This window comes from Amphibalanus amphitrite, unplaced genomic scaffold (assembly GCF_019059575.1).
Source record: "Amphibalanus amphitrite isolate SeventyFive unplaced genomic scaffold, NRLGWU_Aamphi_draft 000011F_arrow, whole genome shotgun sequence".
Classification (NCBI taxonomy): Eukaryota; Metazoa; Arthropoda; class Thecostraca; order Balanomorpha; family Balanidae; genus Amphibalanus; species Amphibalanus amphitrite.
Genome location: NW_024881507.1, coordinates 1,283,098 through 1,299,200, shown reverse-complemented (window position 1 = coordinate 1,299,200; position 16,103 = coordinate 1,283,098). Strand labels below are relative to the sequence as shown.

Here is a 16,103-nt window from a genome sequence, read left to right as displayed (position 1 = left end):
CGGGCACAGAGACCATGGGGGGGGGAGGGTTTGCAGCGTGACCGGGAGGAGCGAGAGGACCAATAGGTGAGAGGGACACAGACACACCGCCGCTTAGTAATCAAGAGTGTTTATCAACGAATGTAAATTGTGCTTGTTAGTATTTATGTATCGTTATCCTGGTATAAATAAGTATCGAACGCGTATTTGCGTAATATGGAGAGTGATCAAGATCAAAATGATATATTTTGTTTTATCGACATCCTTTAAAAGCTTTATATCCAGCCAGCTCAGATCAGTGTCATCCGGGGAGTTATCGTTTGGAAGCAGATGGCCGTCGTTTCCGCTGCAGCATTTCACCAGCATTGTCGCTGACAGGCCTCTGTCCCGGCAGGACGAGGCTCGGTCGCGGGCCGGACCGGCCGGACCCGTCAGATAGCCCCGGCCGCCGGACTCGGCAGTCGCCGGTCCGCCGCTCCTCGGACCGCAGTGCTGAGCCGCGCCCGTCACATGCAGAAGAGACAGTGAGCCGTACCAGCTAGGGTAGGTGCCCGGTTAGAGCGGCGGAGAGCAGCCTGCAACTGCTGCCGGGAAACGGACCGTCGTCGGTACCGGGCCGGCCTCAGTCGACCGCCGACAGCGCTGCCTGTGAAAAACCAAAGCGTTTGTGTTTCGTTTTCGCCGTAGTGTGCTGGGCGACTCGGTGTGTCTACAACTGTGGAGCTGTCTGAGGCGGCTGGCTCTCTGTGATGCGAGCTGCAGGGAATTACTGGAGGCCTTCTTTTCGCCAGGGCAGAGCGGAACACTATTTTCTCACGGGCTGCATGAGATTAGAGTGGCAGAGTTACTGCAATCCTTCTGAGCTCGAATCAGCCCTCTGAGCTGTGGCTTGTCGTAGCCCTTTGTGAGATATAGCTACCCAGCCCCTGTGAGCTGGTGACTCGTCCCAGCCCTTTGTGAGCTGTGGCTCGTCCCAGCCCTCTGGAGGCCGTGGATCGTTACAACTCCCACTGGAGGCTGACGACGCCGCAGGCTCTCTGCAAACGGATGAGCGCAGCTGCTGCGACCGCTCGTGGCTGACGGTCTCCTCAGTCACCCGCGGTGTGCCGTGGTATGCCACCGAGCGACTGCTTTGGGTACCGACGCTCCACGGAGGGGCTGAGGTTTTGTTCAGTGGTGTGCCAACATCCGGTCCGTAAGAAGTACCGCAGGGAGCGGAGGCGACAACTATAACCCCGCTCAAAGTGGCGACTCCTGGCGGTTTCGACGCGGAGAGAGCTGACTCGGTTTTTCGCCGAATGGGCGGTGTTGTTGGTGCGTGCTGCTTGTTGCTGCATTTTGTCACGTAGGACCGGAGCTGTGCTACCTACTCATCGCGACCCGCGGGCTTCACTTGTACTTTTAGTCAGCTAAATGTCATAGAGATGTTGATCTAGTCGGCACTGGGGAGAAAACAAGCACAGGGGATATTGCATTACCGTGCCTCGGAAATGGCGAGCTTCAAACACAATGCAGGTTTAATTAACTGCGATGTTCCATGGAGCTGCTTAACCTTTCACTAGACTTTTTAGTCCTAATTTGCATGCGAGGTGCATCCTAGATTAGGCTAAGACAAAATGTCATTCACATAGTCGATTGTGCTATTGATGTTGGACAGTACCTATAAGCGGCGTGATAGCCACAAAGTGCTGTGTAACTAACACATGTGTATTGTGATCGCTGAGAGATGTCCGAGTGCCCGAGACGGTGCCCCGAGGACAGTATCGCTCCGTTGGTGTTATCTGTGCGTGTATTGACGGTTTTGGTGTCCAGCCGGCTCCTTGTGATGGCGTGTGATACGTGCCATTACGGTGAACCAAAGCGTAGCAGCGAGATGTTTTCGAATCTAAGACTGACCGAGGCAGGTAGTAAGGCAGGTGTCGGGACGGTGCGTTGCTCGAGTCGTGTTTGTGTGAGCGCATCTGTGAGTGGGAGTGTGTTTGTGTGAATGGGGGACACTTCCGACGCTTCGCCAGCTAAGACGGGGACGATTTGTTTTGTAGTCTCCTGACATCACCGTTAGTCATGTTCAAATATTCGTTTCCTCATTGGCAGAAACAATCTGAAGCATAACCGACGTAGTAAAACGACTAAGCCTCGCAGAATAAACAACAAAGAATAGCTGCTGTATACAAAACAGATTCCTAACCTGATATTGCAATACGTGGCACATAATTTACCTGTCCGGAGAACATGTGACTTTGTGTCGTGTTTGGATTCTTTGCTGCCTGTACCTACTCGGACCGTTTGACTTTACTGTGCGGCCGGTATGTGCCGAGCTGGCCCGGGCAGTCAGCCCTGACTGGGATGGACGCGTGTCATCAGGCCTCACCCAAAGCCGCGGCGGCCACTGGTCACACATGCTGGAACGTTTGGATTGGATGACTGAAATACACATAAAAATGGGGACTGTGTACGAGTTTGGGCCTCAGGGTCCATCGGAGTATGGCAAGGAAGGCGTTGATGCGACGGTCGTCTCTGAGAGGCAGTGCGAAATCCTATCACCGCTGCTCATTTTGAGCATATATTTGAGCATACACCAGTAGACCGACATGAACATTTTGAAGAAGTTCGTTATCATCAACATTATAAATAACTTCCATGACAAACATGACACCTCTGCCCCTGGGAAGCACCACCAATTTACACAACTCAGCGGGAATCCAATTTAAACAGCAATCTGTAAACACGTTAAAAATCGCCCACCGGGAAAGCCTCAGCTCAACAACTCAGCAGAGTATAAACCCAGCCTCCCATCGGCGCCGGCCGGTCCTTATTCATGCCGACGGTTCCCATGGTAACCGGGCTGACTGGGGCGAGGAGGGAGGGAGGGAGGGAGGAATGCCGGCGGTCAGCGGGGGATGACCTCTCCACGCGTTGGAGTGGGGACGGGCAGGGTTGGGCGGGCGGGTCGGTGGTTAGTAAACAGGTAAATGGTGTGGGGAGCAGGTGTGAGTGGGTTCAGCAGTGGTGATGTGTGGTCAACAGTGAACGCAGTGAGGTGGGAAGGCGGGTGGTTTTGAGAGGTCGTAAAGTTTTGTTGGAGTGAGCTGGAGATTCGGGTGGCAGGGTAGTGATGGCGAGAAGAGCGTCGGGGACGGGAGAGAATCTCATTCCCAGCCAAGCCGCCACGTCCGAGTTGTGAACCGTGAGTGACTCGCAGAAAGCATCGATGTGCTCAGGAACGCAAGAACGGATCCTGACTCCTGTCTTCCGGGCTTTTCTCTGGGCATTGCCCCAGTAATAACTGCATAATACAGATTGCAACGACAGTGGAGGAGTGGCGGCGGCGTGCCTCCTTCGATCGCCTGCGATGTCGGGCCGCGGCCCGCCGAGCCCGGACATCAGCCTCAGTCCGGACACCACCTACATCACGTTCGAGGACCTGGTGCCCGGCTGGCTGAGCGCGCCCGCTCCACCACCGTCCGTGGTCACTTACGACGACATCGGCCGGTCGGCGGCGTCACCGGAATCTTTGTCAGAGGGCAGGAGGGCGTCACCAGTCTCCTCAGCTGACTCCTCAGAGCCGGGGTCGAACTATGATCACGTGATTTTGACCCGAGAGAGGTCGGGTCAGTGTGTGACATCGAGCGCTGACCGGTCATATCGTCACGTGACCTCGACAATGGAACAAATGGAACAAATGGAACAAATGTACGGTCACATGAACCTCCTCGGAGATCGGCCGCCGCCGGTGCGTCTCCGCCGCTCGGGCCGGTTCAGCCTGCCGCGGCGTAACCAGCTGGTGCGCGACTCTGTGACGTCACTGGCCCGACACGGCGGTCTGATGACGTCATCGGAGGGTACGACGACCACCCGCTGCCGACTGTGGGCCTGCCTGGGACGGCCGCGACCTCGGCCCGACAGCTTCTGGTGTGAGTATACAAATATGCATGCATAAGCCAGCGACTGTTGGGGTTCGATACTCGTGGTGGGTGTACGCGTAAACTTGACGAGAACGATGAACTACATGAGTTTAGAACGACGTTTGCCTCATATTTCCATAAAAACTGAATGCTCCAATTCACTTCACTGATCTTCACTTCATTTATTTCACCTTCCCCGGTCCGATAGTCTCCATCTGCAGTCCCCACGGCCCGTCTCCGTGTAGTCCGCGACTCTGCTACAGTTGCAGTGTAGAGGTGGCAAAATGTGGACCCGAGGACCCGGTCCAAAGAACCAGTCTGGACCCGGTTCCAGGAAATTTTCTGTCGGGTCCAACCGGGTCCTTCCATAAACTATGCATATTGCACACTACACATTATTGCAAAATATGAAGTGAATGAAGTGAATGTTTCTTTGCACACAATAGCTCGTGAGTATTCCCAGTGGGAAATAGGCTGTTTTACTTGATGCAACTAACGATACCTACAAGTAGTTTGTATTAATTGACTTTTGGGGAACGGGTCCAACTGGTTCCGATTCCAACTAAGACCGGGTCTGACTGGTTCCAGAAATATCCAGCCGGGTCTGGTTCGAGTCTGGTTCCCAAAATTTTCATCTTTTGCCACCTCTATTGCAGTGTAGTCTCCGCACTCTGAGCACCGAACCGTCATCATGCTTTCTGTATGACCGTCTGCTCATCTTCATCCCATCCGCCGGCGGACGGGTCCGTCCTGCTTCACCGCAGCAGCGGGCGCCGTATTATCGTTGGCCGGTGTCCGATGAGCTGCTAATGAAGCCCAGGGAACCCGGTGCAGGCTGCACTGCACACAGAAAGGGGGGGGGGGGCTTATATCCCCAGGTGGTCATGCGTCACGGTGCGAGCTGAAGGGGCAGAAGTGCTGCAGTAATGGTGGCACAGAAACAGCTACAATCTGTAACAGATTGTATTCGAGAGAGCGTACAGGGTGTCTCAAAAGTTCGCTTACAGGTACCAGCCATGCTTTTTTGTCAATAATTCTGAATCAACATGATATTAACAGTCGAAATTTTGCATGGGCATTGGTAACAACCTTCCTCAAGCAGCTTCATTGTTTTCAAGCGCATTCGACCCTTCATGAGCTCACAAAAAGGGTTCACCTCTGACCATGGATCAGGCATGAAAATGGAGGTCGCATACTCGGGTCGGCTGAGAAACTCTCTGCTTCACGAGTAATGGGAATGGTTAGGTCGGAAATGACACATGGCAAAGTGTCGGCGAGGATGAGTACAACATGATGGTCATCTAATAAAAACGGTGGCTAAAATTTTTGAAGGACAAAACCATGCGACACTAACAGCGCTTTGAACGACCCTTGTACCGCAGCAGACTCGTGCTCCGGAAAGCAGCTGAAAATGAAGTCATAACTATTGAAAACTGACTAGAAGCTCACAGACAGAGGTTACCCAGTTTCAAAAATTGCAGGTCATCATAAAATAAAGACAAAATATCATTTAAAATTGTTTATAATATCTATAACGCTAAATTTTTAGGGAAAATAATGCGAAAATCGTCAATGCCGAGGACAAGTGACTCTCCAAAAGTGTCAATTAATGTAAAGTTTTATCTAACGAAGTTTCAAGAGGCAGATCTGGAGCAAATAGCTTTCTTTTACACACAAAATCCGGACAAAACCGCACGATGGACAGGTTTTGGCCGTTTACAAAGCAGAACCTCTCCTGAGGAAAACACTCCGGAACCCAGCGAAGGTCTTGGCATTGGGAATGACGAGCGTTCGGGATTTGCAAATTTTGCAAAATGTGTCTAAAAAACAGATGGCCGACACATTCTGCTACGATATGCTGCGAAAAATTTGCCCCTGGCAGTTCCCATTTGTTCAGGAATGGGGTTGTTTTGAAAAGGAAAATGGTGCTTGGGAGGTCAGCGCCAGTCATTCATGAAGGAGTTAGCGCCAGAGAAGACCTACAAAATACTCACGGATGGTGTCGATGCAAGCTATCGGCTTTCAGGGAGAAGCGGATGTTGCCGGGGAGCTCGTCAAACCTAAATCCGACGCAGAAACTGCAGGGGATTCCCCTACAAGAGCTTGAAAGCTGGTAACCTTTTATCAGCCTCCGGCAGCTGACGGAGTGACGAAAATCGGTATGGGCAAATATTTTTGGAGATACAGCAAAGGGTTTGGTTTCCAACCTTCCGAATCAGTTGTCAAAGCATGCATATTTGTCTAGTGTACACACGGACACCAAAACCTTAGATTTTTGGCCGGTTCTTATATGCTTTATTGACATGGGAAATGTGTAAGCGAACTTTTGAGACACCCTGTAGTAGCACGAGAGCGTGCTGACTAGAATACACCATATAAAAATATGATTTTATGAATCCTCAGTCCAATGCATTTTAACGAAAACTTATCATCAGGTACTGGATCGATCTCGCACCTGTAGTCTGTACGTCGATGCCAACGTATCTCTACTCCGATGTTAGCGTCAATGATCACCCATCGGTCCAAACCTGCGCCCAGCCTCCAGCCCCAAAACGTACCGTCCCGTTCTGTCTCTATCGGTCCGGACGGCCCAAATCGGCGGCGATCGTTCTCAGTCGCCGGCGTCCATCTCTGGGCCGGAGCCGAAATAAGTCTGCTGTCGGGACGGGCGTATTTCTCTCCGAATTTAATTACCGTCTTTCAGAACAGCTCAGCGGCAGCACAGCGGTGCTAAGCTGGGGCTAGAGCGATGGCAGGCACAACGGCGGCTGTGGACACTGGTGACAGTGAGAAGGATAAACTTCGTCTATTTGGCGATAATTAGTGCCGCCTAGTGACATGACCACTCATTTCCTGACTATTATTTAACATAACTGGCAAATTATGACATAATTACCACGACATAAGTGGCAGACTACCAACTCCAGGACCACCCCAGCACCTCGTCGAGCCCGCCGCGGCCACCGAGCGCCGGTGCCGACGGCACGTGCGACTCGCCTCCCGCGTCGGCCGCCGTCGCTGGCACGGCGGGCGGCGGCCGGTCGGCTCGAGTCCGACTGTCGGTGCCGGCCAGTGGTGCTGCCGCTACGGCAGAGATCACAGTGCCGCCGACGGGACGGACTGAGAGAGGCAGAGGTGGGGTGCTCGAGGAGTGGGGAGAGGAGAGTGAAGACAGGTGTGAGGAAGGTGTGAGAAAGTGTGAGGAAGGTGTGAAAAAGTGTACTACCATGTGAAGCGCAGCGGCAGCCTAGCCGAGTCCAGTATATGATACTGTAGCGTACTTGCTACTGTCAGCAGATTGGTGCTGGTGACGACAGTGCATTAGCGACGAATTCTATCGTCCATGCAAAAACATACAAAGGCCCTCAGAGTGACAGCGTGAGCTTGCGATTCGGTCTGAACGATCGTGAGCTATTTTCCAGCATAATCAGCAGACATCTGTGCGAACGTTATCAGAAGCAAAACTCTCCAAATGAATTCCCGCCCAGTTGGATGTGAAGCTCTCACCTAGCGCAGCCGGCGAAGTTACTGACGATCCATCCTCCACCGTCACTCCCGGAACCTTCACCGTCCGCTCAGCGCCCGGCCCGGTCGGCGTCCGTCTTCACGCGCTCACAACAGGCGGCTGAGGGCACTGATCACGGTCCGGCTGTCCACGCGTCGGCGGCAGGACGTCCATCGTCAACACTCAGAGCTGGACCGTCCGCTAATGGAGGGGCGGTAGGGAAGGTCTCGGAGTGTCACAGCTGCAGCTCTGAACCGCTCAGTTGCTGCTCCGGTGTTGGTGTTGCTGGTCGTCCAGTAATCCGGTGCTGAGAGCCGAGAGGATCTGTAACTGGAAGAAAGGAGAGGACTGGATCAAGAAACGCTCCAGGAAGTAGCGAGGCGTAAGCCGTTCTACAAACTAGTGGAAACTGATGGCCGACTATGTCACTGACGACCTTGAGTGAATAGTGATACAAAACCAGCGTTACTGCGGTGAGCAACAAAAACTGCACCGACTAATTAGGACTCAGAATCAGAAGCTCCACCTGTGGACAGAACAAAACATTCCGACTGCCGACCCATCATCGCACCTGTCTGGCTGCAGTTCGGGCTCCCGCGGGGCGCTGACGGCCGACTCTGTCCGGTAACAGCGGCCAGCCGGCGGTGTCAGCGCGGCCAGGAAGCGCCTCTGACGGCCGGCGCCCGCCCGACAGGTGGGGCCGACCCGCCGCGCTGATTTACCGGCGCCGCTGCCGTGCCGCGCCAATGCAGTGTGGACTCTGCAGGACCAAACAGAGGGCCGCAACGCGCCGCCACGTGCCACGTAAGTACCCGCCCCCTCCCCTCCTCACGCCCTAGGGGGTCGGCAGGCGACAGCCGCTACTTAGTTTTAACTCCACTGATAGGCTTTTCTGCTCAGCTTTGATGAGCGGAGTAGCTGGAAGCTCGGGAAGTGGGACGGAATTGTGCCACTGGGTCGATGGGCCGCTGCCCGTCTCTGATACCGCCCGCGGTATTGTTATTGTAGCGGAGGGTTGCACCACTCATCTGCCGATCATCGGGAACAGAATACCTCTGTGCCTGTCGTCACGGGCACTGAGGAGGACGAGCGCCTGCCATGTCCGAGTCCGTTACCGTGATCGATCGCACCGCCCGACTAGTTAGAGCAGCCGACATCAGATACCACCGCTGGCCAGAGCAGGCTGGTAGATGATTCATAACTCGCGTAAGATGGTGCTTGTCTGCCTGCAATCAGCACACATGTAGAGATCAGTTATCCACCTCCTCGTTCCCTGACTAAGGGTGGTGCAAATCCGTCATGCAATACAAACTGTATGCCATTTATACCCAGCATGCTTAGTTAGCTTGCAACAATCCCTTCAGCAGACCAGCTCATCTACGTCATCGCTTGATTTACCCATCCCAGCTCGGCCGCTCCGGTTTCATTGCGACAAACAGCAGTAAATTAAACAAACCGAGTGCAAATGACCGGCGACCATATGGCGGCGGCGCCGGGAGCGCACATGGGAAGTTGAATGACTGTCGGACGCTGCCTGGCACCGGTTCAACACCCGCTGCCCTGGATAACTATTGTGCTCGGCTGCTCGCGCGTGTGCGTGTGTGGTCTGTCTGGCTGGCTTCGAGCCATAGTCTGTGCCCGTATACTGATCCAGTGAACCGACACGGGCTGATCAGACTGAATCCAGTCTGGCCGGCGGGGTGATCATTGAATCATCACCATATAACGACCAAGACTGGTGCCATCCTGGTGCTGGTGTGCCTTGGTCTTCCTTGCTCCAGCCTCAATAACTCTCGACTGCTCGGACAACACCCTGTATCAATTTATTTCTGTCCCGACTCGCACTCCCAAGTCCCAACTCGTCCCTCTACCAGTTCCCGGGTCAGCCCCTGCCACTCGCCCCGTGTTTCTCACCTCTCTTCACGCGCACTGAGCGCATCCCAGGGCAGCGCCTCGACTGGCCAAGTGTCGTCTTCGACCAGGCGGCTGTACCGAGGAGCGATGGCCGACCTGTCGGCAAGCGACACCGGCGGCTGTGCCCGCTGCCGTGAGCCATCGCGCGGCACGTGGACGGCTCCCAACAGGCGCGGCCTGAAGACGACGAGCCGGGCCGGGCCGCTGCGCTGGTCGCTTTACGCACCTGTCACCAGTGCGTGGCGCGTGGCCTCACTGGTAACTACACATTGTCAAGTGATGGAGCATAAACGTGTAGGGACCGAAACACCCGGCATGAAGAATAATCTTTCAAGAAGAATTAGAATCAAAAGACAGAAGATTTAGCTTTCGTACCACATATGCGTTTATTTGAAGGGAGGAAAACCCGATGGGTGAAACCAAAATATACGCATGAAAGATGGCAGTATTTATCACTCGCTATCGGATATTGGGTCTCAAGAAAACATTTGGGTTTCTAAAAGCAGCACGCCATACTAAAGAAACAACACAAGAATATTAATTGGCCTTAACATACATCATTATTGAGCTCGTAACATTTCAAAGTAAACCAGCACAGGGGCTCAGCTTACTTTACTATGGATCAACATGAATAATTGCACTGAAAACATTCTTAATTGCACCAGTGATCAAGCCATGGCGCTGCATATACGGCACGCTCAGGTACATGCCCTGAATGTGAAAACGCATCGATTGGAATGTTAGACTATTTGATGCGGGGAGTTCGGGCGGAACAACACGACGGCTAACGACGTGAGTAGCAATTTACCCTACGGGTATCTATCGCATATATCTCTGTATAATAGCTACCTTTATATCACATATCACCACAACACGTTTCAAGCAAACTGAATCAATTATTCACTGATTACGTACGTTAGTAACAAACCGCTGATAGCTTGAACATTAACATAGCCTCATCAGCAGATCAGGTTAATACCACGATAATTGCACATGAAGCATTATGACTGACATTATGACTTATATCGATCACCATCATCTAGAGCAGACCTACCACAGTCTCAGCTGACTGACTATTGTCCATTACGACGTCACAGTCGAACAATCACAGTTCGCGACAGCCGAATATCGGGTGACTGACGGCGCCCCCATGGCCGGGCGCCAGCCCCGACCGAGCCCACCCATCAGCGCGCATACGATAACCACAAAACCGTCCCATAAATCCGTCCGGCGCCAGACCGCCGAGCCGGCGGCGCTCCATAAACTGGCGCCGTTAGCGGACGACTCAATCAGGCGGCCGGTGCTGCGGGCGTCACTGACGCTGCATCCACACCGGCGATGGACTAAGGCACACATGAGGCCCAGAACGGTCACTAACACACTAAACTGGGGATGACACCCCGAGTATCGATAGGCAGTACTCACCAAGGGAGATAATCCTACCTGTCTCCGGTGAGATGTGTAGCGGTAGCCTCTCTGTGCCAGGTAGCCGTTACCGAGGTCGCTCACCGCGGGGCTACCGTTTCAGGTGACCCCATACCGGTAGTTATCAGTCTCTCTAAGAGATCGGTCTGATCAGACTCAGAGATCAGTCGCTTTGTGCACCGAAGGACTGCCCCGGAGGAGTAATTCACTGCATTATTCAAGCCGCCGACCGATCGCCGACCAGGCTCGGTCTGGTGTCGGTCGGTGTTCATGTGGCGGCTGTATCAGTCGCTATGCCGCTCAGCTCAGCCGTTGATACAGCCGTCCGTCATTCTATTAGTCGCTGTGTCGGTCGGCGATCTCTGCCGGAGGCCAGTCGCCCTCCCGCCGTCGCTGGCGCAGCTCCACATACGGCGAGCTGCCGGAGCCGGTCACCAGCCGCCAGTAGGACATGTCCTGCCGCAGCTCGACCAGCTGCTCGCGGCAGAAGCCGTCCAGCGCCAGCAGCCTCAGCCGCGGCAGGGTCACCACGTCTGCCACCAGCCGCAGCAGCTCGTCCGGCTGCTCCGGGTCGCCGCAGCCGACCAGCGACAGCCGCTCCAGCGAGTCGCGCGTGCGCACTGTGCGCAGCAGCGCCGGCAGCTGGTCGGCCGGCACCCGGCAGCCGTCCAGCAGCAGCGCGCGCAGCCGCTCGCACTGCGCCAGCAGCACGCAGAGGTGCTGCACGGCGGCGTCCTGCGCGGCCAGCGGCGCCGCCTCCACGCCTTCCGACAGGTCGAGCACCTCCAGGTGAGCCAGGTGCGGCCACAGCGACAGCGCCTCCAGGTCGGCGGCCGCCAGCTGGCAGCCGGGCAGGCAGAGCGCGCTCAGCGGCCCGGGCAGCTCGGCCAGCAGCTGGCCCAGCCGGCGGCGCAGCGGCCAGCGCAGCTCCAGCCGGCGCAGCGCGCGCTGCTCGGACAGCAGCTCGGCCAGCGCCGGCCAGTCGTCCGGCTCGGGCTGCGCGCCGGCCGGCAGCAGCAGCTTCAGCTCGCGCAGCGCCGGCAGCTGGCGCACCAGGCCGGCCAGCCAGGCCGGCGGCACGGCGCCGTCCACCTGCACGCTGAGACTGGTGACGGCGGCCGGACGCAGCGCGGCCAGCACCTGGCCCGCCAGCACCAGGTTCTGCCGGTGCTCCTCCGGGTCCGGCCCGGACGAGATGACCGCCACACGGCGCAGCACGACCCGCGCGGCGCCCACCGGACCCGCCAGACCGCTCTCCAGCAGTCGGCGGGCGTACATCCGGCGGCTCTCCGACAGCTTCATCCTCAGTCCCAGGCTGACCGAGCCGGGCGGGCCGGCGGAGACCGGCGCCGCGTCCCACACCATGCCGACCAGCGCAAACAGCTCGACCCAGCTGAGCGGGCGCGCGCTGATGTCGAGGTGCCGCAGCCGCCGACAGCCGCCCTCCTCCTGCAGCTTGAGGAAGGTGCGCAGCAGACTGCACGCGGCGCTCAGCACCTCCTTCTTGTTCTCCTGCACGCGTTTGCCGCCGTAGCGCTGCACGAACAAGTCACACTCCTCCATCTCCATGACGGACCAGCAGTCCCGCTCCGGGTGGCCCTCCTGCAGGAACGTCAGCCCGTGCAGGCCCTGCACCTGCTGCAGCACCAGCAGCTCCTGCGGCCAGTGCCGCAGGAACGCCGCCAGAATCGTCTCGTTCTGGCGCGCCTTCTGCTGCGCCGTGCGCCGGATGCCCACGCTGAGGTGCCCCACCGTCTGGCAGCTGTAGAACACGCTGTTTTTGACGCGCACGGCGTCGAGCACGGTGCGGCAGAGTGGCACCAGCAGCCGGAACGGCAGCTGGTAGCAGGCGGCGCCGCACACGTAGCCGTCCAGCGGCGCGCGGTCCAGCAGCACCGACCAGCACAGCTCGTATAGCGTCCGCGGCTGGCGGGCCGGGGTGATCTGCTCCGACTCGGACATTGTGCCAGATGGTGAGTGAAGGCTGCTGCAGGCTGCTCACTCCTGGAAACAGACAGCTGCTTATGGTTATCACTTATCTGTTCAGATGGATTGGAGCATTTCAACTGCTTCTTTTCTTGTACAATGTCAAAAAGTTTGATTTTTACTTTCAATCAAGGGAGAGAATGCTTGTACATAATCAACAATGCTGATCCTGTTCAAAATAGTTGATTTTCTTTTTAAAATTTAAACCACATTTGCTAGACTAACAGATATCAATAACAAATGTTACAAAGACAAATAAGGGACTAATTTGGAAAATGGATGAATTTGACTGATATAAGAATCTATTGATATCTATCAATCACATTGCCCTACAATCTTTCAAAACATAAATGCAGACATTAGTGTTGATTAATAATTCTTGCATCCCTGATTTCAGCATAGATGGCTACCTATCAGTCTCCCCACTTAATCATAAATTAGAAGAGCTATCCTATTGTGAAATCAATTTTCTTTTTGGTAAAAATTTAAGCAATAAGACTTTGGACTTTAAACTTTGGCCGCAGCAGCAATTCATTCGAACTGAAGCAAACCAAACTTTATGGGTAGTCGTAAGGGTCGTAAGGCTGTAAGGCAAGGCTTTACGGTTTTTACAATGAGAGGGTTGAAACTCGGTATTATGTAAGAATATGAAAAAATTATCCATGAAATCTGCTTAGGACGTAGCCAGGAGCCTGCCACTAATAGGGTTAAACTTGACATTTACCCTGTCACCGACCTGAAACTCGGACTTACTTTTACCGAAAACTTGACTCACAGGCGCACGGGAGACTAAGTGGCATATCAGTAAGGCGGCACTAGCTAAATTTTCACATTGTATGATTCTGGTATGACTATTGACTACATCGAAAATGCAAAGAGAAACACATTCACAATCAAAAGAAAATTGAAATTGAAATACAAACATCAAAGCATCAAAGAATGGCCTGGGCGACAGCTATCGCGCAGAAGAGACAAAATAGCCCAGTGTTTACATCCCGTGACCGCCACGTGCTGCCACCTAGCAACTAAACTACGAAGCTTCAGTTCCAAGTCTCAACGTAGGCTTCACTTCAGCAACGCTTCAGCTCAGCACACCTCTGAACTTGAAGGCTCTGAGTCTGAACTTGAAGTGGCTCTGAAGGTCTGCCAATAAATATTATATATGTAGATGGCCTTAGCCAATAAACTCTGCCCTTGCTTGGATGGAACAATTGTATTTTGAATTAGCTCAGGTGTAGGTACTGCATTGATAAGCGAGCCGGAGTAGGTAAGTGATGCTAATTGATGCTATTGGTGATGCTAATTGATGCTACTTGGTGATGCTAAACGGGCCGAGACCCGTGTTCAACCGTCTTCCGTCTTGACGGTCTTGGTCCCTGAAGCCTGAATAGCGGCTTTGTAGGTATGTTCTATGGGTTTCACAGAACAATCGTTATCGTCTGCGTCAGAACTCAGACACTATGGGGAAGCGGGGGGAACACCGCCACTGTGGGAAACACCGCCACCCCATCTGGCGGCGAAAGTATGAAATGTGAAGTGTAAAAATCCGTTATTTCCTATTAACCGCACGAAGGTAAGCGTCTTCTGATTTGTGTTCCGGTGTTTCAGTGTAATCGAAGCTCAGTGTGGGCATTTAAAGAAAAATGCACACTCTCTTATAAAAATTCGATGAGTTGGGAGCACTTTTGAATGTCTTTAAGAAGAGACTCATTTTGATTTACTTGATTACATCGAAAAATAGCTGATCGGCTTTGTCCAGTAAGAAAGGTTTGCTTGAACCGTGTAGTACATTCTTGCCGCTGGCGATTTTTGCTTGTGATCACTTATTGGGGAACACAACACCGCCACCCCGTGGCGGTGTTACCCCGATTGAGTGTGGTACCAAAAGTTGTAGTATGAATACAATGGTTTTATTCAACTAAATTCGACCGATATGAGTGTGTACCTGAGGACGAAACAGAAATAACAGATGTTAGCGAGAGCACCACATTCGACAGTAATGGGTGGTTTATCACATTTTCCCCCGCTGTGTTAAAGACACGAGTAGGCAGAAATCGAGTAGCAATGTAACGAACAACGCAACAGGCGTCTTTGTACACGTTTGCATAAGCTAAGGCGCACGTCTGGCTTCGATGAGCGCCTCAGTACACGCTCTTATATGTTAAGGCGCACCACTGGCTTCCTTGTCCGGTTAGACCGACGCACTTCGGTCGCCGGTTCTGACTCGCTCGGTGGCGGCGCGCTTGAGGGTCCCGGGACCGCTTCTGACTCGTACGATGGCGGCGCACTTGAGGGCACCGGGGACTGGCGGCTCGAGAGCGGCGTGCTCAAGGGCTCCGAACGGATGCCCGGGGACCCCGGCTCGCCCGCTTCCTCTCCCTTCTCGTTTCCTTGTTGCTGTGCACAACCGCCGGGGGCGAGATCTCGCACAGAGACCGTGTCGACCTTGCCGCCGGGATAGCGCACGAAAGCGTAGTGCGGGTTCGCCTCCAGGAGTTCGACTGGCTCGACTGGTAGGTCAAGCTTTCCGCGGACGTATTTCTTCAAGAGAACCTGCCCGGGGTTGAGGAGCCAGGACGGTAGAGAAGCTCCCGTCGCAGACCGCCGCTGGAAACAGAACATCCTTTCGTGTGGGGTGGCATTTGTTGCTGTGCACAACAGAGACCGGATAGAATGCAGGACGTCAGGCAGGACGGCGTCCCATTGTCCTCTGCTCAACTTCCTGCTCTCCATAGCGAGTTGAACGGCACGCCAGATGGTGCCGTTTAGCCGCTCGCATTGTGAGTTGCCTTCGGGGTGGTACGGTGTCGTGCGACTCGTGGCGATCCCCAGTCCTGTCAGGAAGGATCGAAGCTCAGCTGACATGAAAGCTGAACCGCGGTCGGAGTGCACGTATGCCGGCATCCCGAAGATGGAGAAGAGATGAGTGAGGCATTTGATCACGGTGGCGGTTGTCATGTCCCGGCACGGATAGGCGAACGGGAACCGAGAGAACTCATCGATCATAGTGAGGATGTACTGGTTGCCGTTCGGACTTGGGGGTAGGGGACCTTTGAAGTCCACGTTGATTCTTTCGAATGGAGATGTAGCCTTCACCAGCTTCGCGGAGGTGGCCCTGAAGAAGTTCGGCTTACATCGACAGCAGACCGGGCAGTTTGAGGTGACGCGGCGCACGTCATCCACGGAGTAGGGCAGATTCTTGCTGCGCACGAAGTGCAGCAACCTCGTTACTCCGGGGTGAACGAGAGACTCGTGCAGCTGCTCCAGGGCCGGATGTGAGGCGGCTGCGCAGTGGGCGCGGCTGAGCGTATCAGCAGGAATGTTTTCTCGTCCTGGTCGGTACTTGATGGTGTACGAGAGTGGCGAGAGCTCGATTCTCCAGCGTAGAA

The 16,103-nt window shown here is 54.4% G+C and overlaps 2 protein-coding genes across 6 annotated transcripts in view; one reads left to right on the top strand and one right to left on the bottom strand.

The window, feature by feature from the left end:
* Positions 1–2,430, top strand: part of LOC122382182 (sodium- and chloride-dependent glycine transporter 1-like) — a 59,755-nt gene extending 57,325 nt beyond the window's left edge. For all 4 annotated transcript variants that reach the window (XM_043367172.1, XM_043367190.1, XM_043367180.1 and 1 more), the window contains exon 16: positions 374–2,430. The gene's annotated coding sequence lies outside the window, so the exon portion shown is untranslated. The remainder of the gene's footprint in view (positions 1–373) is intronic.
* A 7,234-nt stretch (positions 2,431–9,664) lies between these two features.
* On the bottom strand, positions 9,665–13,607 carry LOC122382170. Of its 2 annotated transcripts, none has more exons than XM_043367151.1 (2): positions 13,468–13,607; positions 9,665–12,746 (listed from the first exon to the last, which is right to left on the bottom strand). In XM_043367151.1, exon 2 carries the CDS (start codon positions 12,688–12,690, stop codon positions 11,065–11,067), a length of 1,626 nt encoding a protein of 541 aa, XP_043223086.1. In that variant the 5' UTR covers positions 12,691–12,746; positions 13,468–13,607; the 3' UTR covers positions 9,665–11,064. The 2 variants fall into 2 exon arrangements, with proteins under 2 accessions (XP_043223086.1, XP_043223094.1); XM_043367159.1 differs by having other exon boundaries at positions 9,665–12,732.
* Between the last annotated feature and the right edge of the window lie 2,496 nt (positions 13,608–16,103).

Coding starts and splice junctions, on each gene's coding strand:
- LOC122382170 (XM_043367151.1), bottom strand. CDS start 12,690: ATGTCCGAGTCGGAGCAGATCACCCCGGCCCGCCAGCCGCGGACGCTA.